We start from the raw sequence: 23,387 nt of genomic DNA, 5'->3' as shown, positions 1-23,387 counted from the left end.
GAACAGCTTCTCACCTCTTTGTTTATCCAGTTGTCAGTTTGACCACACACCCTTTACACACTCATTTGTTGCGCCCAAATTCAAAAATGACAGTTGGAACTCCACAGCAGAAAATATGTGATTCTTGTTGCTAGGCTACCAGTTATAGTAATTTAGTTTGCGGTTTGTGCGTGCCTTTATCCAGAGGCAATATCAAAATTATAGCTAGTGTCTGAAAGAATGATATGGTTTAATATTTGTCAAATTATTGAGCATGTCCTGAAATAAGCATCAGAAATGTTCCTAATTTAGCATATGAAAATGCATATCAAGATCCTGATATGGACCTCTGTCAAGAGCATATGCATTGTATGTGCTGAGAAAAAATACTTTGTAGGCCTACTGTCAATATTTGTCATCATATAGAGAAAATAAGATGTCCACATATGCCTATCTCAGGATATCTAATGAGTCAATATCCTGCCATACCATTTATGATATCCAGAGGGAATCCAAAAATGATTTGTGCATGAAATAAATATATATTTCATATTTGTCAAATTATTTAGCGTGTGCTGAAAACTTAGAAATGCATCAGAAATCATGCTATAGCATATGAAGATCCGGATATGGACCTCAGCCAAGAGAAGCATATCTGGAATCAATATAGCTTCATATCTTGAATGTGCTGAGAAAACAGATATGCAATGTATACAGTCAGTATTTGTCAACACGAAGAGAGAAAATAGGATGTCACATATCTCAGGATATTGAATGAGTCCATAGGACATTTCCATTTGTGATATGCGGAGTAATCCCAAAATCATATATGTCTAAATGCCTTATCTGGATTCAGACTTTTTCAGGATATGGTGCATATCAAACATATGGAAAGCACATGTTTGACTCCGTTCCATTTATTTAATTCCAGCCATTACAATGAGCCTGCCCTCCTATAGCTCCTCCCACCAGCCTCCACTGGTGAGGACGTCGTCGTAGATGCACTTATTAATGAAGCCGGTGCTGTGGTAAACTCTTCAATGCCATCGGATGAATCCCGGAACATATTCCAGTGTGTGCTAGTGAAACAGTCCTCTAGCTTAGCATCCACTTCATCAGACCACTTCTGTACTGAGTGTGTCACTGGTACTTCCTGATTTAAGTTTTTGCTTGTAAGCATGAATCAGGAGGATAGAGTTATTGTCAGATTTGCCAAATGGAGGGTGAGGGAGAGCTTTGTATGTGTCTCTGTGTGTGGAGTAAAGGTGATCTAGAGTTGCACCGGTGACATGCTGGTAGAAATGAGGTAAGACTGATTTCAGTTTTCCTGCATTAAAATCACCGGCCACTAGGAGTGCCGCCTCTGGATGAGCATTTTCTTGTTTGTTTATGGCCTTATACAGCTCGTTGAGTGTGGTTTTAGTGTAAGCCAGCATCGGTTTGTGGTGGTAAATAGACAGCTACGAAAAATATAGATTAAAACTCTCTTGGTAAATGTTATGGTCTACAGTTTATCATGAGGTATTCTCGCTCAGGCGAGCAGAACCTCGACTTCCGTAATATTAGATATCGTGCATCAAAGAGCCGCACACCACCACCCTTGAGTTTACCCAACGCTGCAGTTATGTCCTGCTGATGTATAGAAAAACCAGCTAGATTTATATTTTCCATGTCCTTGTTCAGCCACGATTTGGAGAAACATAGGATATTAGATTTCTTCAAAATACGTTGATAGGATAGTCTCAAACGGAGCTCATCCAGTTTATTCTCCAGTGATTGCACATTCACCAATAGAACGGAGGGTAGAGGTGGTTTATCCACTCGCTGACATAGTCTCTTCAGGTATCCCACACGCAAGCCTCTATAACACCGCCTCTATCCTTTCTCGAATGTCAGGGATTTGGGCCTGGTCCTGGATGAGCAGTATGTCCTTCGCCACCAACTCATTGAAGTAGAAATCCTCCTCCAAATCGAGGATCGTTGTTCTGATATCCAGAAGCTATTTTCGGTCATAGGAAACCATGGCGATAATATTAGAAGATCAGCAAAAATAAATAAAAATAATAGCACAATTTGTCAGGACCCGTAAAACAGAATAGTAGTATGTGCGTGTGTACACGGGTGTGGTGTTATCTCGTTCACTGAATTTTGTTCAATAGATTTGATATCAACAAATCTTTGGATTTTGACATCTTTTAAGTGATGAACACCAACACTAGTGTGTTCTATTTTTCTTATTTATATTACCTTAGCAGAAGGTATTGTATTAAGTCTGATATGAAGGTAACACTTTAATGTGCATGTTGGGATGACTTGTTTAAATGCTGGATGGTTTACAAATGATCTCTGTGTATGTCAACTTCTCTCTGACAGGGAGCACTTATCGTTGGGGGGGATTTCCTGGTGGATTCGCTGCTTCATCATCAACTGCATCCTTTTCCTCCTGCTCTTCTTTCTCACTACACCCGCCATCATTATCTCCACGATGGACAAGTTTAACGTCACCAAGCCTGTGGAGTATCTCAATGTAAGGAAATCTTCGATATCCCCCAATGTATTTCACTACATATCAAAGGTTTTGTTGTGGCCTGGCTGGTCTAGCAGCCTCTGCCACACAGGTCCTTAGTCATCTGGGTTGTGTTTATTAGGGCAGTGGTTCTTAAACCTCTCCTTGGGGACCCCCAGCCGTTCCATGTACAGTGAGGGGAAAAAAGTATTTGATCCCCTGCTGATTTTGTACGTTTGCCCACTGACAAAGAAATGATCAGTCTATCATTTTAATGGTAGGTTTATTTGAACAGTGAGAGACAGAATAACAACAACAAAAATCCAGAAAAATGTTATAAATTGATTTGCATTTTAATGACGGAAATAAGTATTTGACCCCCTCTCAATCAAAAAGATTTCTGGCTCCCAGGTGTCTTTTATACAGGTAACGAGCTGAGATTAGGAGCACACTCTTAAAGGGAGTGCTCCTAATCTCAGTTTGTTACCTGTACAAAAGACACCTGTCCACAGAAGCAATCAATCAATCAGATTCCAAACTCTCCACCATGGCCAAGACCAACTAGCTCTCCAAGGATGTCAGGGACAAGATTGTAGATCAACACAAGGCTGGAATGGGCTACAAGACCATCGCCAAGCAGCTTGGTGAGAAGGTGACAACAGTTGGTGCGATTATTCGCAAATGGAAGAAACACAAAATAACTGTCAATCTCCCTCGGCCTGGGGCTCCATGCAAGATCTCACCTCGTGGAGTTGCAATGATCATGAGAATGGTGAGGAATCAGCCCAGAACTACACGGGAGGATCTTATCAATGATCTCAAGGCAGCTGGGACCATAGTCACCAAGAAAACAATTGGTAACACACTACGCCGTGAAGGACTGAAATCCTGCAGCGCCCGCAAGGTCCCCCTGCTCAAGAAAGCACATATACATGCCCGTCTGAAGTTTGCCAATGAACATCTGAATGATTTGATGAGACCAAAATGGAGCTCTTTGGCATCAACTCAACTCGCCATGTTTGGAGGAGGAGGAATGCTGCCTATGACCCCAAGAACACCATCCCCACCGTCAAACACACCGTCAAACACACGGCCAAGGCAACAAAGGAGTGGCTCAAGAAGAAGCACATTAAGGTCCTGGAGTGGCCTAGCCGGTCTCCAGACCTTAATCCCATAGAAAATCTGTGGAGGGAGCTGAAGGTTCGAGTTGCCAAACGTCAGCCTCGAAACCTTAATGACTTGGAGAAGATCTGCAAAGAGGAATGGGACAAAATCCCTCCTGAGATGTGTGCAAACCTGGTGGCCAACTACAAGAAACGTCTGACCTCTGTGATTGCCAACAAGGGTTTTGCCACCAAGTACTAAGTCATGTTTTGCAGAGGGGTCAAATACTTATTTCCCTCATTAAAATGCAAATCAATTTATAACATTTTTGACATGCGTTTTTCTGGATTTTTTTGTTGTTATTCTGTCTCTCACTGTTCAAATAAACCTACCATTAATATCATAGACTGATAATTTCTTTGTTAGTGGGCAAACGTACAAAATCAGCAGGGGATCAAATACTTTTTTCCCTCACTGTATTTGATATATTCCAGAGCTAGCCAACCTGATTCAACTTGCCAACTAATCATCAAGCCTTTGACCAGGTAATTTAGTTGAGAGCTAGTTCAGGGCTACAACAAGATTGTGAAACGTCTGGGGATCCCAGAGGAGAGGTTTGAAAAACACTGTGTTAGGGTAGACCACAAAATAACATTTTAAAAGGTTTTGCAACGGAAAATGAAAAATTACCATTGTTACTGGTGAATTCCAGGTAGTCCCTTTCCATTTCCTTCCCTTAATGAACACAACCCTGCTTTCCCAGGTCTGATTCAGTCCTTGATAAGAGGGTAAGAATGAAAACCAGCAATGCTTCTGCCGTAATTTAATAGTCATACCCTGCCTTAATACTTTGCTCAGTGAGAAATGAGTCATTGTTCTTAGCATGGTGTTACAGATTGCAGTTGGACAGAATCTAAAGCTTTTTGGTACAGTGCTGAATCTGAGGGCCTTTGAGGAGCAAGGCTTTGTTGACTATTGAGGAAGTGTCTTTCTTCTGTTCCCTCCTGTCCTTTTTCTCCAGAACCCCATCGTCACCCAGTTCTTCCCCACTTTGCTCCTGTGGGCTTTCTCTGCCCTGCTGCCCACCATCGTCTACTACTCTGCTTTCTTCGAGAAACACTGGACGAGGTACTGTTCACTTTCCTATCGTTAGCTATATGCTTTTGCAAGTTGCACCGAGGGTTAGGCCATACTGGTCCTAGGGATTTTCCAGGTCCAAATGGGTTGCTGATTTGGTGTAAAGAACAGAAATCAGCACACACAGCGGGGACTGGAGTTGCTCTTTCCTGAGTTATGAGAGTTATCAATCAATCAGATGTATTTTATAAAGCCCTTTTACATCAGCAAAGTGCTTTACAGATACTCAGCTTAAAACCCCAAAGAGCAAGCAATGCAGAGGCAGAAGCACAGTGGCTAGGAAAAACTCCCTAGAAGGCAGGAACCGATTGACTAGTAAAACGCACACACTGCCCTCTGATTGGACCAGAAAACTCTCAATCAACACAGGTCGGGTGAGCTAGCGAACAGATTGCTGATTTGCAGTACAGAAAATCTGCAATCTGCAACAATTACTATCATAGGCCTACTGGTCTTTTGGTATGTCAAAATTGATTGAAAAGCTTGCATTTAGGCTACTGTGGTGAAGGTGTAGCATAGGCGCATATCTCCACTTGTGCTCTCCAAACTCCTGCCAGTAGAGAGTGCTTTGTTCTCTTGTTGAAATGTTTGCTTTTGCTTTCAAATGTTTAAATGCATATGTGGAAAATATATATTCCATGTAATCCTACAATAATTGCTAGCGTTTCATCATTCCATTCCCGTAACGTTTATTGCAACACTTAGACATTTCTGTTTCATGTTTGATACGATACATTTTCATTTACCATTTCTTACCCTTTGAGTGGGCTCGCGCAATGTTTATTGTGCTCATGAACGTTCGCAAGACTCATGAGGTAGAAGTGCTGTTTATTTAATTCAATGTATGATTTCCTTTGTTCATATTTCCCGGGTTATGTCAGACTATGTCTCTGTCATTTGTGTTATGTGAAATAGGAGCACATGCCTCAGTGGCAGGCACGTGCACATAGGGCTCTACCTGTGTAGAGAGTAATAATAATAATAATAATAATAATAATAAGCACATGCCCCTTTGCCCTTCCAGTCTCCAAAGTTCGTTTTTCTGTGGCATGCTTTCCATCTGATCCTGCAACCTCCGCTACAAGTAGGCTGTATAATTTAGCTTGCTCTGTCTGGACTCCAGAGTAAGTAAGGAGCCTTTCACGAGCTTGTGAGAGCCATAACGGCAGGAGCCGATCTCCTGTTTCTGTAGCGTGAGGCAGCTTGATGTACAAGTACACCCCCTGGACAGGACGCTAGTCTACCACAGGGCCTTACCCCCAATCTACAGTATCTCCTTAATACTGCCAAGCAGAGACGCATCAGGTCCCATTTTTACAGTCTTTGTGGTATGACTCAGCCAGGGATTGAACTCACAACCTTCCAATCTCAGGGCGAACACTCTAACCACAAGGCCACTGCGTTGACTTCAGAGTAGTGACATGATATATCCCTAGTTGACATTGGCTACTAAAATGAATGCCCTTCAGATCCACATGCAGGTGTAAAGAGCAGTTTATGCCTCACCGTTTATGGCAGTAATGACAGGCTACACTTACACAGCGATTGTGGACGCATGTTTACGTGTGCACACATGCATGTGCGTGCGTGGGGGGTTGCAAGTTTTGTACCACTCCTTTTTGGGGGTAACGGGTCAAAAAGTTTGAACCACTGGGATGATAGTGGTAACAAACAGTTGGGTTGGATATAGTAATGGCTACAGTATTTCTTACAATCTATTTTGACTGGAATTGTGTTGGTAATTGTTAATAGTGCAGTATTTATTCCAGTTCAAAATAGTTTAGCAAAATACTTTACTCATCATATTGTGCTGCTTTTCCCTCATTTTGTAATAATTGCTCAACAAGTCTGTGACCGCGGAGAAGCTATTTTTGTTTCTTTTTGACCATTTTCTTTTAAAACAATCACAGTAAGGTACTTAATTGTTACCCAGAAATTATTTGATATTGAGATAAAAACGGCTGCATTGGATCTTTAAGAGTACATGTGGCCATTAAGGTTATGTTCTGAGAGATCTTTAATTCCGACAGCTCTTTGTGCAGATGTGATGTTGACAATGGGGAATAACCAAAATATATGGGAGGGGTTTCTTTCAGTTGACCTATATAATTTCCACTCAATCTGTTCTTGATTTTGGGTTTTCTAATGATCACACACACTTCAATTAGTATAATTGTAGAGATGATGAATACTCTGACGATTACCGATGGCTTTCTGGCGCCAGCGGCTGCCGGTGCATCACCCAAGTGGGTACTACAAATTAGTAGTGTAGAGGAGTAGCTAGCCAGCTACCTACAGAATCCATAAGGAGAGGCTGGGGACGTCGTGGACAGCGAGGTGTGCTGATGGCTGCGGACCTGATATGACCACTGACATCCCTGGCTGTGACTGTGACCAAGATGCTCCCTCCTCCCTCCACCGCTCAGACCGTTCTACCTCCCTTCTTGCCTCAACTCCCAGACGTTTTGATTTTGTTCAATTTGTTGTATCTCATTTTATTAATTGAAATGTGTTTCTTGTATGTGTTACTGTCATTCAGCTTTTAACCGCCATAGTACACATTCAACTAAATGAAATAAACCATTATCATCATGTAAGTGATGTAATGCTCCTTCAGTGACATTGGTATTTTTCTCTGTTTTTTCATGGGCAGGTCGGGGGAGAACCGGACCACCATGCACAAGTGCTACACCTTCCTCATCTTCATGGTCCTCTTGCTGCCTTCACTGGGTCTTAGCAGGTACCTGTTAAATGATGTACTATCTATGTTTTAAAGGCGCAAAACATTTCATGCGGGTCATTGGTTATTTCAACTAAGGGAATATACCCCTTCAATATTTTTATAATATCCCCTATGAAATCCCTTAGACATGCTCTGGAACTTTGGCATCTACTAAGTATTTTTTTATCCTACATCTTTGTGCTGGATGTGTCAATGTGTAGTTCATGCATAATCTATGAGCGGAATTACTGTCTTCCCTCAATTAGCCACGAAATCCCTAGTTTGAAAGCGACTGTTTTTCTGGAAGCTGTGCTGCGTCATTTTCCCTAGATTTTCCCCCATGTCGGTCCGGGCCGCCTAGCAATTCGAGTTTTGCCAATGAGCTTCAGCCCCTCTCCATTTGAGTGACAGCTAGCAAGATACACACATAGCAGAGCAAAAGAGAGCGCATTGACATGGTGCACATATCTGCACATATGTGACGTAGTACGCAATTTTCGGGGGCCACCTTTGGCTCGTGAGCGCTACTTTCCGAACTACTGGCTAAAAAGTATACAAAAGTCCCAGAGAATCTAATTAATAACCCCAAAACCTAAGCTGTTGCTATATTTCTTATGCCATCATAGAAGACTTTGAAATATACCTGTACATGAAATGGTAAATGTAGAGGCAAATGTTATAGCTGGCACCTGGAAAGAGAAGAGGTTTAGCCATAGAAATCAGCAGGTGAAATACAGTAGTTTTCCTTGGCCCTAGGTAGGAAGTTACATTGCCTGGCTGTGCAAGTCCACCTTGACCCAAATGCCTTGTAGAGATCGGTCTTGCTCTGTTTTTGCCAAATTACTTTATCGAATAAATGGCACATGAATAATCAACCAATGTCTGCCTACAGATTTCGTCCAAATTATGACCCAACAGAAAAGCTAATTTGATTTCATTTTTTTGGTTGCTTTTAATACAGTTTGGATGTCTTCTTCCGCTGGTTGTTTGATAAGAAATTCCTTGCTGACGCCACTGTCAGATTTGAGTAAGTATTTCTATTTTTATAAAGGAGGACTGTAATTAAGATCCAGTCCTGTTACAGCTGGTATTTGCCTGGTATTATGGGGGAAATATCTAGTACGTCCTGGCACTGTACTTTCAACACAATTGCTAACCACCTGGTACATTAAGGCACATAAGTGTTTGTCTCAATGAAACCAAAGCATAAGTACTGTGTGATTTGTCAGGCCATTACTAGTAAATACCAGTGACATGTATTTACAGTACTATGGTAAATGCTATCTAATCGCACTGGTGGTGCCTCCCCCTCGTTTAAGGTGTGTCTTCCTCCCTGACAACGGAGCCTTCTTTGTCAACTATGTCATCGCCTCAGCATTTATCGGTAACGCCATGGATCTGCTGCGGATTCCAGGCTTGCTGATGTATATGATCCGACTGTCCCTGGCCCGTTCCTCTGCAGAGAGGCGTAACGTAAAGAGGGTAAGAGTTCTTAAGGAATATATTGCCGCTGCTGTGCTCAAAGTTCAATTGACTTTTCAATACTGAATGTTTCTGGGTCTACAGCATCAAGCGTTTGAATTCCAGTTCGGAGCGGCCTACGCCTGGATGATGTGTGTCTTCACTGTAGTTATGACGTACAGCATCACCTGTCCAATCATCGTCCCCTTTGGTGAGTCAGCCCACCTCTCCCCAGAGAGGGAAAGGGGTAAGAGGGAGAGAGGGAGGAGAAAGTGAGAGACGGAGTACGGGAAGAGAGACTGGGGAGAGGGAGGACTACCTACTGGCAGTTCTTTGTATGAGTCAGAATGAATCACCAAGGAAATGAGGGAAAACTTAACACTGCATTACGGCAAGAACAGGCTTACCCACTCCTGGTGTGTACATACAGTATTAATATATCACTACTGTGCATCTCTTTGTAAAAGCACTGTATAGGTACAATATGCAATGTATCTTTACTAAGACATACAGTGCCTTCAGAAAGTATTCATACCCCTTGACTTATTCCACATTTTGTTGTTACAGCCTGAATTCAAAATGGATGAAACATCTGTTTTTTTTAATCCATCTACACATAATACCCTATAATGACAAAGTAAATACATGTTTTCAAAATATTTAGCAAATGTATTGGAAATGAAATGCATAAATATCCAATTTATGTGAGTATTCACACCCCTGAGTCAATACTTTGTAGAAGCACATTTAGCAGCGATTACAGCTGTGAGTCTTTCTGGGTAAGTCTCTTAAGAGCTTTCCACACCTGGATTGTGCTACATTTGCCCATTATTATTTTCTAAATTCTTTAAGCTCTGTCAGATTAGTTGTTGAACATTGTTAGACAAACATTTTCAGGTCTTGCCATAGATCTTAAAGTAGATTTAAGTCAAAACTGTAACTCGGCCGCTTAGGAACATACTGTCTTTTTGGTAAATAACTCCAGTGTACATTTGGCCTTGTGATATAGGCTACTGTCTGGTGGAAAGCAGACTGAACCAGGTTTTCCTCTAGGATTTTGCCTGTGCCTAGCTCCATTCCGCTTCTTTTTTATCCTGAAAAACTCCCCAGTCCTTAACGATTACAAGCATACCCATAATATGATGCAGCCATCACTATGCTTGAAAATATGGAGAGTGGTACTCAGTAATGTGTTGTATTGGATTTGCCCCAAACATAACACTTTGTATTCAGGACAAAAAGTTAATTGCTTTGCAAAAAATTTAGCAGTATTACTTAAGTGTCTTGAAAACAGGATGCATGTTTTGGTATATTTTTATTCTGGACAGGCTTCCTTCTTTTCACTCTATCAAATAGGTTAGTATTGTGGAGTAACTACACTGTTGTTGATCCATCCTCAGTTTTCTCCTATCACAGCCATTAAACTCTGTAACTGTTTTAAAGTCACCATTAGCCTCATGGTGAAATCACTGAGCGGTTTCCTTCCTCTCCGGCAACTGAGTTAGGAAGGACACCTGTAGTGACTGGGTGTATTGATACACCATCCAAAGTGTAATTAACTTCACCATGCTCACAGATACAGTATATTCAATGGCAGCTTTTTTTATACCCATCTACCAATAGGTGCCCTTCTTTGCCCTTTCATTGGAAAACCTCCCTGATCTTTGTGGTTGAATCTGTGTTTGAAATTCACTGCTCGACTGAGGGACCTTACAGATAATTGTATGTGTGGGGTACAGAGATAAAGTAGTCATTTAAAAAACATGTTAAGCACTATTATTGCACACAGTGTGTCCATGCAACTTATTATGTGACTTGTTAAGCACATTTTTATTCCTGAACTTACTTATTAGGCTTGCCATAACAAAGGGGTTGAATACTTATTGACTCAAGACATTTCAGCTTTTTATTTGTAATTAATTTGTAAACATTTTGAAAAACATAATTCCACTTTGACATTATGGGGTATTGTGTGTAGGCCAGTGACAAAACATATTCATTTAATACATTTATATAGTCAGGCTGTAACACAACAAAATGTGGAAAAAGTCAACGGGTGTGAATACTTTCTGAAGGCACTGTACTTGGAAAGACAGGCCTGTCCATAGTGAAAATAATTGTATTTGTTAAATATAAGTTCATAGTGATACATAAGTTATTTATATATATATATATATATATATATATATATATATACAAGTTGAAGTCTGAAGTTTACGTACACCTTAGCCAAATACATTTAAACTCAGTTTTTCACAATTCCTGACATTTTATCCTAGTAAAACTTCCCTGTCTTAGGTCAGTTAGGATCACCACTTTATTTTAAGAATGTGAAATGTCAGAATAATAGTAGAGAAAGTGATTTTATTTCAGCTTTTATTTCTTTCATCACATTCCCAGTGTGTCAGAAGTTTACATACACTCAATTAGTATTTGGTAGCATTGCCTTTAAATTGTTTAACTTGGGTCAAATATTTCGGGTAGCCTTCCACAAGCTTATCACAATAAGTTGGGTGAATTTTGGCCCATTCCTCCTGACAGAGCTGGTGTAACTGAGTCAGGTTTGTAGGCCTCCTTGCTCGCACATGGTTTTCAGTTCTTCCCACAAATGTTCTACAGGATTTAGGTCAGGGCTTTGTGATGGCCACTCCAGTACCTTGACTTTGTTGTCCTTAAGCCATTTATCAAAACTTTGGAAGTATGCTTGGGGTCATTGTCCATTTGGAAGACCCATTTGCGACCAAGCTTTAACTTCCTGACTGATGTCTTGAGACGTTGCTTCAATATATCCACATAATTGTCCTTCCTCATGATGCCATCGATTTTGTGAAGTGCACCAGTCCCTCCTGCAGCAAAGCACCCCCACAGCATGATGCTGCCACCCCCGTGCATCACGGTTGGGATGGTGTTCTTCAGCTTGCAAGCATCCCTCTTTTTCCTCCAAACATAATGATGGTCATTATGGCCAAACAGTTCTATTTTTGTTTAATCAGACCAGAGGACATTTCTCCAATAAGTATGATCTTTGTCCCCATGTGCAGTTGCAAACCGTAGTCTGGCTTTTTTATGGCGGTTTTGGAGCAGTGGCTTCTTCCTTGCTGAGCGGCCTTTCAGGTTATGTCGATATAGGACTCGTTTTACTGTGGATATAGATACTTTTGTACCTGTTTCCTCCAGCATCTTCACAAGTTCCTTTGCTGATGTTCTGGGATTGATTTGCACTTTTCGCACCGAAGTACGTTCATCTCTAGGAGACAGAACGCGTCTCCTTCCTGAGCGGTATGACGGCTGCGTGGTCCCATGGTGTTTATACTTGCGTACTATTGTTTGTACAGATGAACGTGGTACCTTCAGGCATTTGGAAATTGCTCCCAAGGATGAACCAGACTTGTGGAGGTCTACCATCTTTTTTCTGAGGTCTTGGCTGATTTCTTTTGATTTTCCCATGATGTCAAGCAAAGAGGCACTGAATTTGAAGGTAGGCCTTGAAATACATCCACAGGTACACCTCCAATTGACTCAAATGATGTCAATTAGCCTATCAGAAGCTTCTAAAGCCATGACATCATTTTCTGGAATTGTCCAAGCTGTTTAAAGGCACAGTCAACTTATTGTATGTAAACTTCTGACCCACTGGAATTGTGATACAGTGAATTATAAGTGAAATAAACTGTCTGTAAACAATTGTTGGAAAATTTACTTGTCATGCACAAAGTAGATGTCCTAACCGATTTGCCAAAACGATAGTTTGTTAACAAGAAATTTGTGGAGTGGTTGAAAAACAAGTTTTAATGACTCAGTGAGGAAAAAAAGTATTTGATCCCCTGCTGATTTTGTACGTTTGCCCACTGACAAAGACATGATCAGTCTATAATTTTAATGTTAGGTTTATTTTAACATTGAGAGACAGAATAACAACAAAAACATCCAGAAAAATGCATGTAAAAATTTTTATAAATTGATTTGCATTTTAATGAGGGAAATAAGTATTTGACCCCTCTGCAAAACATGACTTAGTACTTGGTGGTAAAACCCTTGTTGGCAATCACAGAGGTCAGACGTTTCTTGTAGTTGGCCACCAGGTTTGCACACATCTCAGGAGGAATTTTGTTCCACTCCTCTTTGCAGATCTTCTCCAAGTCATTAAGGTTTCGAGGCTGACGTTTGGCAACTCGAACCTTCAGCTCCCTCCACAGATTTTCTATGGGATTAAGGTCTGGAGACTGGCTAGGCCACTCCAGGACCTTAATGTGCTTCTTCTTGAGCCACTCCTTTGTTGCCTTGGTCGTGTGTTTTGGGTCATTGTCATGCTGGAATATCCATCCACGACCCGTTTGCAATGCCCTGGCTGAGGGAAGGAGGTTCTCACCCAAGATCATCCATCGTCCCTTTGATGCGGTGAAGTTGTCCTGTCCCCTTAGCAGAAAAACACCTCCAAAGCATAAAGTTTCCACCTCCATGTTTGACTGTGGGGATGGTGTTCTTGGGGTCATAGGCAGCATTCCTCCTCTTCCAAACACGGCGAGTTGAGTTGATGCCAAAGAGCTCGATTTTGGTCTCATCTGACCACAACACTTTCACCCAGTTCTCCTCTGAATCATTCAGATGTTCAATGGCAAACTTCAGACGGCCCTGTATATGTGCTTTCTTGAGCAGGGGGACCTTGCGGGCGCTGCAGGATTTCAGTCCTACACGGCATACTGTGTTACCAATTGTTTTCTTGGTGACTATGGTCCCAGCTGCCTTGAGATCATTGACAAGATCCTCCCGTGTAGTTCTGGGCTGATTCCTCACCGTTCTCATGATCCTTGCAACTCCACGAGGTGAGATCTTGCATGGAGCCCCAGGCCGAGGGAGATTGACAGTTATTTTGTGTTTCTTCCATTTGCGAATAATCGCACCAACTGTTGTCACCTTCTCACCAAGCTGCTTGGCGATGGTCTTGTAGCCCATTCCAGCCTTGTGTAGGTCTACAATCTTGTCCCTGACATCCTTGGAGAGCTCTTTGGTCTTGGCCATGGTGGAGAGTTTGGAATCTGATTGATTGATTGCTTCTGTGGACAGGTGTCTTTTATACAGGTAACAAGCTGAGATTAGGAGCACTCCCTTTAAGAGTGTGCTCCTAATCTCAGCTCGTTACCTGTATAAAAGACACCTGGGAGCCAGAAATCTTTCTGATTGAGAGGGGTCAAATACTTATTTCCCTCATTAAAATGCAAATCAATTTATAAAAAATGTTACATGCCTTTTTATGGATTTTTTGTTTGTTATTCTGTCTGTTATAGACTGATCATTTCTTTGTCAGTGGGCAAACATAGAAAATCAGCAGGGGATCAAATACTTTTTTCCCTCACTGTATGTGTATGTAAACTTCCGACTTCAACTGTATATTAAATAAATATATTCTGGACATACTGAATATGCAACTATATTTTGAATTCCCCTGCATATATGTACATACTGTTTATTATAATACATTCGTGTTCAGTATGGGTAATATACAATTGTCTACTTTAGTAAGGAACATTTGCTTAATGGGCAAAAGTGAGCACACAGTTGTTAATTTAGTAAATACTTTAATCTGGAGAGAATTATTGAAGATAGAGGTCACATGCAAACACTTTCAAAAGTGAGTTGACATCATGTACTGTGCTATAAACAGATTTTAAAAAGACAGCCACGTGCCCTCAACTCAGGGATTTCAACTGTAGCAACCCAGGTCTAACCCCCCAAAGAGCAAGCAAAGACTATTATCAGAATGTCAGTTGTCTCCAGCAAAGACTTAAAACGGGTGGGGGGAGGTGTATGTTCAGTAGTTATATCGGTTAAACAACAGTTCTCAACCAAAAAATGTTGTCTCCCTATTTCCAGGTCTGATGTACATGCTGCTGAAGCACCTGGTGGATAGATACAACATGTATTACGCTTACCTTCCCTCGAAACTGGACAAGAAAATCCACTCGGGTGCTGTCAATCAGGTGGTGGCAGCTCCGATCCTCTGTCTCTTTTGGCTGCTATTCTTTTCCACCATGCGCACAGGTAAGGGACTGGGGGATGTTTTTCTTCCCAGACACTAAGTGGTAAAGTGGATTGTTAAGATGTGTTAGTACCTAACACTTACCACCTTATTCGGAGGCTGAGCCCTGAAGTCAAACCTTGTAACTTACCGTCTCTTTGCACTGTGTTGTAACCCAGGCTTTGTGACCCCCACGTCCATGTTCACTTTGGTGGTCCTAATCATCACCATTGTGGTATGCCTGTCGCACGTCTGCTTCGGCCACTTCAAGTACCTCAGCGCTCACAACTACAAGGTACGGGTCACTGTGCTCAAGGTACGGCTCACCAACACGCCAAATGTCCAGTCCTTCAATTCAGGTAGCAGACTTAGGCCAAGGAGGACCATAGAGGAGAATCTCTGATAGCTCTTTTCCCTTCTTTCCCCGCTTTCTTCCCCCCTCTGGTCTCAAACAGATTGACACCAAGGAAACTGATGTTGACGTGGTTGAAAATGGCCGCCCACCACTCCGCACCTTCTCTCCTTCTAATAAGTCTCAGGTAAGCAGAGAAGCCAATTCTTTTTGTTTTTGGAGTATTCCAAGCTGTTGAATTGTGGGGGGACTAGAATGGAACTGTCCAGATAGCACACTGACATTGGCCCAATGTGATCGCAATGCACAATATGCGTCATTTTGTCCAGTGGGCCAACAATGTGTGTTTGTTTGCTCCCTTGACAAACAATCTGACTTTGGCCCAAATGAGAGCTTTAATATTTTTTGAAGCTATACAGTACTTCGACATTGTAGCCCACTTTAAAAGCAAGTTGAGACTGACTGATCTACAAATCACCTTGCATCATAAATAACTACTCAATATTTGTAGATCAGTCAGTCACAATGATGAATTACCCATGATGCATCACGGTTTTAATGCTCCTGAACACTGCCAATGTCAAGTGTTTTCGGATCATGTCATCGGAAATACTTATCTTCCTCTATCTTTTTTAATACAAAAGATAGAAATGCACCATGTTCATGTGGTCCTCTGTGGCTCAGTTGGTAGAGCATGGCGTTTGCAACGCCAGGATAGTGGGTTTGTTTCTCAAGAGCACCCATATGTAAAATGTATGTACACATGACTAAGTCGCTTTGGATAAAAGCGTCTGCTAAATGGAATATCATGGCCACCTAATCATCCCCTTAATTAGCATATATCACTCCTCACCTCTGCACCATGCTAGCTGATGTGTGGTGAGCGTTCTGGCACAAAATGGTTTCCGTGCATTACCCAGGTGGGTGCCACACATTGGTGGTGGATGAGGTGAGTTTCCCCCTTATTATCTAAAGCGCTTTGAGTACCGAAGTTGGTTGAAAGGCGCTATATAAATCCAATCCATCATTATTATAAACTTTTGACAATTTGCTCCCTGGGTATTCCCTGTCCCAGTGGTTGTTTGGAGTCAGCAGCACTTTTAAATAGGCCTTAATATCAATTATAATATATCTGTAATAGTAAAGGAGTTAAATTCCTTAAGGAAAAAAAAGTTGCTTGTTCACTGGCCATTCTGATCATCTTCAATGTAAACAAACAGCATTGTCTTGCTGATTTACTATTGGTTCACGTTCTTGGCAGTTGAACATGTAAACAATATAAAATTTTCCCGCAAAGAATGGTAGAGTTCCTGCCCGACTAGATGCGCAGGCGTTGTATTGCATCAACCAATGGTTGGGTCAACTGTGCAGTCGGGCATCAGATTGCTATATCATATGATGTGGTTAACTGATATGTTAAATACCTACCCAGGGCTTTGTAAGAGCTGGCATTGGTCTGCAGTGTAGTCGGGCAGGAACTCCACCATTGTGTGTGTTGGGTTATGATGAAGGGTGAAGCAATACCAAGCTAAGTAGTATTCTTTCCAAAAATGATCAGTACAATGTTAAACACCTTTAACTTCTCAGATGCCATTTATAAGCATATGAATGATGAGGTGCAGGATCCTTCATAACATTGAATGTTTGTTTCTTTTTTCCTTAGCAACCAACGTATATTGCCCAGGTCTTACAGGACCCAATCACGGATGAGGCTTACACAGGCAGTGGGGAGGAAGATCGGGGGTCCTCACAGGATGAGGAGATCAACGCTGGGAATAGTCTCAATGAAGCTGATTTCCAGTCAGGTGAAGACAGCCTCATAGCCAACGAGGTCCACCAGTAACACCACTAACTGAGAAGGGGAAAGAGAGACAGTTGGTGAGAGAGGGATTTTGGAGAGGATGAATGCCAGACAAGAACAACAAACCACCAACTTCACTTTGGAATCTAAAACCATCTGCACCTTTTTTCGGTTGTGCCTCTGCACATTGGCATTACCAGAAAATGCCTGATACACTCACATGGTATAATTGTGAGTGGTTTTGTTAAGCCTAATTTGGAGCTTGTCTGTGCGGATTCTTCAAAGTCCCCTCTCAGTGTATTTTGAACACCTATCTGCGCTATATGAATCTGGGCGTTGACGCCCCTTGTTTTATTTATTTATCTACTGGAGTCCTACACTTTTTGGAGCTTCTATGGAGCACCAGTCCAACACTGGTTTTCATCAAACCCAAAAAGATGGAGTCCCAGGAAAGAAACCATATACAATAGGCTAGGCTTTGTACATATCCCAAAGTATGCCAACCGTTTTTGTGTCTCTTATTGGGAAGAGGGGGTCAAAATCGTACCTGGTTTGGGATTCTTTTCATCCATGTTTCCTTACTTGTGTGTTTAACTACTAAATCCCAATCAGGGTGGCTCAGGACTGGTGAAGAGGTCATGAAAATTAGGCCACAAAACCGCCAATGAAATCCTGCTCCAAGCACAGGTCCCATGAACTTTTATGGGTCTACAGACTCATACCCAAACTAAACTTGGTTCATTCTTGTCAACGGGCAAAGCACCCTGCATTAGGTCTTCTTTCTCATAGTTTATGAACAAAATGACTTGCTTGCCCCTTTTTCTTTGATATCTTCTGTTCGTCATAAGATATTCACTCTGCCACTGAACATCCTAGCTAGTGGTTGGAGACGCCATCTTAACGTGACATAATGTTTTGATACGTTTTTTTATTTTATTTTATTTCACTTCATATGTCTCACGTCACTGAATGGGCACTGTTGGATGATATCAGGGCCATCACATCGGCCCTCTATGGTGTCATAGACATTCCAAAGACGGCAGTGGGCATGGCATGCTAAACAGCCAACAGACCAGGCTCCGCTCAGTTGGATTGTGGTGTTTCTGGTGTGACTTGTGTTGTCATGACGTGTCTACAGTCCTCCTGCCTGTGATGCCCTGTAAGTCACCTGGTCTCTCTGCTCCCCTCCACCCTGTCCCTCTCAGTTTCCAAAGGGTCAGTCATGGATGGCTTGGTGACTCTTACAGCCACTGACTTGTACAGTTTTTTATTTATTTTATTTTATTTTATTTTTTATTTCACCTCTACTACCTTAAACATATGAAATAGGAAGCTAATTTTCTTGTCAGCGCATAGTTCAGTAGGCAACTTCTACTCTAACTGGGTTCTGTTCACCTTGGAGAACTTGAACATTTGCACAATTGTTCAATAGTTTAGCTTATGTTGTAGATCCAGGGAAAAGCAGTGCTTTTGCACTTGATCATGACCTTTTTAAGCCTGGAGTTTTCAGCACTCCTGTAAGAGGGTATCTGTATGGGTTCTGTCTGTGTTTATGCGCACTAACAGTAGATCAATACATGAGAAGGATTTCAAGGTCAACTACAGATTTAGTCTATAGGTAGGAAAAAAATAGGTTTACAATTACTTTCATGCGCGTGCAGCATTAAAATATTTGTTTAGTTTTTGTAGTCAAGCCTTGTCTTTCGTCCCACAGGGAACACAAAACAAAAAAAAAGGTTTCAATTGTGAGGACCCACTTTGTGTTTGTTGACTATGGTCATCAGCTGGTGCCTGTTGTTTTGAGACAAAAAGTGTTCAAAGAGAAACTAGACCGAGGGGTGGGTGGGGGCACTGGGAGACATGAAGAAACTGGTCTTGCCTCAAGTTGTACTCTCTACCCTTAAAGTCCTCCAATCAGAAGTACGCTGAGGTGAGCTAAATTATATGCATCTCTAGAGGAGCCAAGTCCCAATGAATTAGCTGTTTTTGTATGCTTCCTCTCAGAGGGAATAGTAATGAAGTGTAGATGAAGAAATGTAGCCTTAGTAAAGTATTTTGCTCCTCAGGAGTCATACTTATGGAAGATAATTGTTCAGATATACAGCACCAATGAATAGCGACGCTTCCATTAATTTTTTTTCACATCAGTTTGGGTGCAGTGCGTTTTCATGCACTTGGATAAAAAGTACCATTAAGTTGTCTCTGATTGAAGTGCAATCAGCCAGGTGTCTGGTTGAGAACAAAGTGACATCATGGGCTGGCCCTTCTGGCTTAGATGTCAGCCATCTTTGTTTTGCACTTTCTGGAACAGAACTGTGGTATTAAGGCCAGGATCTATTTTGGCCCTCAGCCTCTTTTCTCAGCCCGCATAGCAACTACTCATTTGGTGTTCACAGTTATACCCTGGGAAAGTGTGATGACATTTCAAAGCCAGTGTTCACTCTCTTTTCTAAATGGACTTCAAGCACAAAACACATGAAAACACAATCAAATACTTCTATAAAAGGCATTGGGTAGAAATAAATGAATGCACAAATACGTATATAATTTCATACATATCTTAAATTACCACGTTTTCATGAATTTGATATAATCCTGTCAAAAACAGAAAAAAGTGGATAACAGAACAAAGGCAGAAATAGATGCAACTTTCCCAGCATATTAAATCACTGGGTAAGTATAGTCAATATACAGCAGTGATGGCTCTATCTCCCAAATACTGTTAAGTGGAGCATTCAAAGTATTTATTTATTAACCCAGCCAGTCCTTTCAGATCTGTGAACACCATAGGGATAGGGCCAAATGGAAGAGGCTAGGGACACACATTTTACCAGGCCCAAGAGTGTGGCTCCACTGACTAGTCCAACAGATGAGGTGCACTGATAGTGAAGGTCTGCTAGAGGTCACTGTATACCTGTGTTTTTTTATTACTATAATTATCATGTTTTGGAACGGGACGAATCGTCTCTTTGCAAAATAATTTGTTGTAACAAAAAAAGGATGCAATAGCAACAAGGAACATGCAATAGCAACACGTGCGACATTCAGCAAAGAAATAGAACTAGAGCAGTAACTTAAGGAAATGTTGAAGTCCTCAGGTGTACTTTTTATTTTTATTACATCTGTGTTTTTTTGTTGTTTTTTTAACATTGTATTAGTTGTTTTCAACTTTAAGCATTTTGATCTGTTGACTAAGCTAATCTATGAAAGCTGTGGCTATTGGTAACATTAGTAGCTTTCTATCAGAGGATTTTTTTTGCCATGGCTGTCTTGTTATTAGCAGCACATGTTCCTCTGTAGACACACTGAAATTACCATTGTATTGTGGTTTGTCCCTGTTTGAAAACCATAGCTACATGCTGGAGATATTGTAGCTGTTCTGTGTCTACTCTGTTCTGTAACTTCTGTTTCCCTTTTTAAGTGAGTGTGCACTAAGACGCCGTTCATGATTTGTATGCACACTAACACAAGACTTAACAATAATCCAGTGAAAGTACATTTTCCTGACACTATAGGAAATCTTGTTATAGAGGCTTGCTTGCTAGCTAATAGACGGTCTCTTTCTCAATGGAAATTAAGTTACTTTACAGTAACAGTATTCTACAGTGACGAAAAAGGCTTTGAGATATTTTTGTAAATCGCAAAAGGAACTGTGTTCAGTGACACAGCCTATTCCAGATTTGATACCGATTATGTTGATAGCTGTGACAATGCTGTTACATGTATTGGGATTTTTTATTTATCATGAACTGATTTTTTATTTTATTTTATAATTGTTGCTAAGGATTTAAGTTATGAAAAGAAGAATGTGATCTAAAAAATAAACATGTCAAATGCTTGGATAGAAGGATTGGGATTGGGAATGGTTTGCTTAAAGTTTATGATTAGATGTCAATATATATTTTTTGTAAATAGCCATCATAATTCCCTATTAAATAATGGTAGTGTTATAGAGCACATAATCTACAGTTTCTATAAAACATGAATATTGGTAGGGATACATATAAATACAGCAAATGGTCACACGTTTGTTTGTTTTGAAGCCTCTGCTAACATTCATGCTGGTTCCATTCACTAAGACAACTAAGGAAAGTTTAATTTGATGCTGTAGATTTGTCAGGTTGTCTATACTATTTATTTTGACTTTTGTCCAAAGGTCTGTATGGTGAAGCATTTGTCAAAATCTGTTCCTTGATCAATAAAATCGTCATTCATCCTTCATGTTGGTTTATAAGAACATGATTGAGCAGCGATCCCTGTGGTAGCAGAGATTCCATCTCTTGACATAATGCTATTCCCAATCTCTTTCATATTTAATACTTTTTGTGATAGAACAGTAGGGGAGAGCGGGAGAGAGATGGAAGGGCACCTATGGTAAAGTGGCCGAGCGGTATGTTTGGTCCGGAGTCAGGAGCGGTACCGCTACACCAGACTCTGGCAATAATTTACAATCCGATCGCACTTTGTAGACATTTTTAAAGGTCATTTCCAATTGAGCGGACATATGAAGTGACCGTAAATGCGGTCTCAGCTCTCACGCAATTACACCTCCGACACGTCTAAATAAAATAAATGAAAAGCTATGCGTCTGCCCGCTAACACGGGTTACCGCTGATCTTATTGAGTCCATACTTGTGAACATTCAAACAAGTTTAAGGGCTCTATTCAATCGGTATCGCTGAAGTTCAGCGCTACGTGATTGAAATCTAAAGGACATTTTCCCGCGTTAGCAGAGAACGCATTCACAGTAAGCGCTGCATGTCGGCTCAATCGGAATTAGCTTTAAATTAAATGTTGCGCAATCTGTAACGCTTCAGTGATAGATTGAATAGAGCCCCCAGTTTAATTTTTTTCTCTGTCTCAAAATCCACATCAGACAATTTAAAATCGGACGTAGTGGCACGTGATATAACGCTACATGTATAGCTGTTCTCATAAGATAACCTGGCACATTTAGCCATAAGCTAACCTGACGAGTTGGCCGGTGATTATTTCCTGTAACAAATTCCGCATCAGCGTATCTTAGACTTTTTATCCACCAACCAATGGCATTTCTTAAAATAGGTCAACTTGGCCACCAGTGGGATATTTTAATACTCCAAATTCAAGGTTTACTTTTGTTTCTGCTTTGTAACAAAATATAGTGTGCCAAAATTGCATGATGCATCCATGACTAGGTTACCAGCTACTAGTACTAACCTTAGACAAAATTCAAAAGGCATATTTTCGTATATATGACAAAATCACACATTTTTGCTTATCCGTTTCACACACATCCATGTGCTTTTACGGAAAAAAATATAAATGAGGTCCTTACAACATGTACGTTTATCGTACATCGTAAAAAACGAAGAGCCTCATGGACTTGTCAAATAGCTGTCATGTAACATGTACCTGAAATTCACAGTGCACATTAAGCATGGGTTCAAGCCCCTCTTGTGTCAAGCTTTTTTGTTGGGATGCTCGATTCAAATAACACGTGACGAAGTGGATGATTATAATATTGCATATAAAAGGTTATACATGTAAGTGTAGCCTACAAAATAAATTAAGTGGTGTTTTTGGTCTAAAAGTAACCTTATACTATACATTTTTGGTATGCCTATTCTATTCTACTGTATGACTATTGCCCCGTAGCACTCACTTCTGTCATCATGAAGTGCTTTGAGAGAATAGTTAAGGATCATCAAGGACATCAGGCCAAAAAGATCATCAAGGACATCAACCACCCGAGCCACGGCCTGTTCACCCCGCTACCATTCAGAAGACGAGGTCAGTACAGGTGCATCAAAGCTGGGATTGAGAGACTGAAAAACAGCTATCATCTCAAGGCCATCAGACTGTTAAATAGCCATCACTAGCTGGTTTCCACCCGGTTACTCAACCCTGCACCTTAGAGGCCGCTGCCCTATATACATAGACATGGAATCACTGGTCACTTTAATAATGTTTACATACTGCTTTACTAATTTCATATGTATATAGATACAACTGTACTGTTGGAGTTAGGAACACAAGCATTTCGCTACACCAGCAATAACATCTGCTAAATATGTGTATGTGACCAATAACATTTGATATTATGTAAAATACAAATTAATAATTAAGTGATCTTGAGAGACATTGATTCAGCTTTGATCCAAACTTTACTAAATGAGCGCCATACTGAAAAGTGGCAGAGCGTCGCTCCGGTGCGCTCTGGCACCGGCAGCACTCAACCCACAGATAGAAGAAGGAGCCAGTTACCAGTATCTTTGCTACACCCCTGTGTAGCAGTAGCACATGGCGCATTTCCATTGAGGAATTTAC

General features: G+C 41.0%; 1 protein-coding gene across 3 annotated transcripts in view; it reads left to right on the top strand.

Moving 5' to 3' along the window:
• Window positions 1-21,297, top strand: part of LOC123484548 (CSC1-like protein 2) — a 97,642-nt gene extending 76,345 nt beyond the window's left edge. For 2 of the 3 annotated variants that reach the window (XM_045215019.1, XM_045215017.1), the window contains 10 exons: window positions 2,353-2,506; window positions 4,611-4,717; window positions 7,380-7,466; window positions 8,410-8,475; window positions 8,768-8,930; window positions 9,015-9,120; window positions 14,781-14,948; window positions 15,105-15,241; window positions 15,381-15,464; window positions 16,941-21,297. In XM_045215019.1, coding sequence (XP_045070954.1) covers window positions 2,353-2,506; window positions 4,611-4,717; window positions 7,380-7,466; window positions 8,410-8,475; window positions 8,768-8,930; window positions 9,015-9,120; window positions 14,781-14,948; window positions 15,105-15,241; window positions 15,381-15,464; window positions 16,941-17,120 — 1,252 coding nt within the window. In that variant the 3' untranslated portion in view covers window positions 17,121-21,297. The remainder of the gene's footprint in view (window positions 1-2,352; window positions 2,507-4,610; window positions 4,718-7,379; window positions 7,467-8,409; window positions 8,476-8,767; window positions 8,931-9,014; window positions 9,121-14,780; window positions 14,949-15,104; window positions 15,242-15,380; window positions 15,465-16,940) is intronic. The other variant, XM_045215018.1, reaches the window with a different exon arrangement.
• Window positions 21,298-23,387: the final 2,090 nt, after the last annotated feature.

Source organism: Coregonus clupeaformis, unplaced genomic scaffold (genome assembly GCF_020615455.1).
Source record: "Coregonus clupeaformis isolate EN_2021a unplaced genomic scaffold, ASM2061545v1 scaf0353, whole genome shotgun sequence".
Classification (NCBI taxonomy): Eukaryota; Metazoa; Chordata; class Actinopteri; order Salmoniformes; family Salmonidae; genus Coregonus; species Coregonus clupeaformis.
Note: the sequence above shows the minus strand (reverse complement) of the source record. Positions and strands in the feature narration are given on the sequence as shown.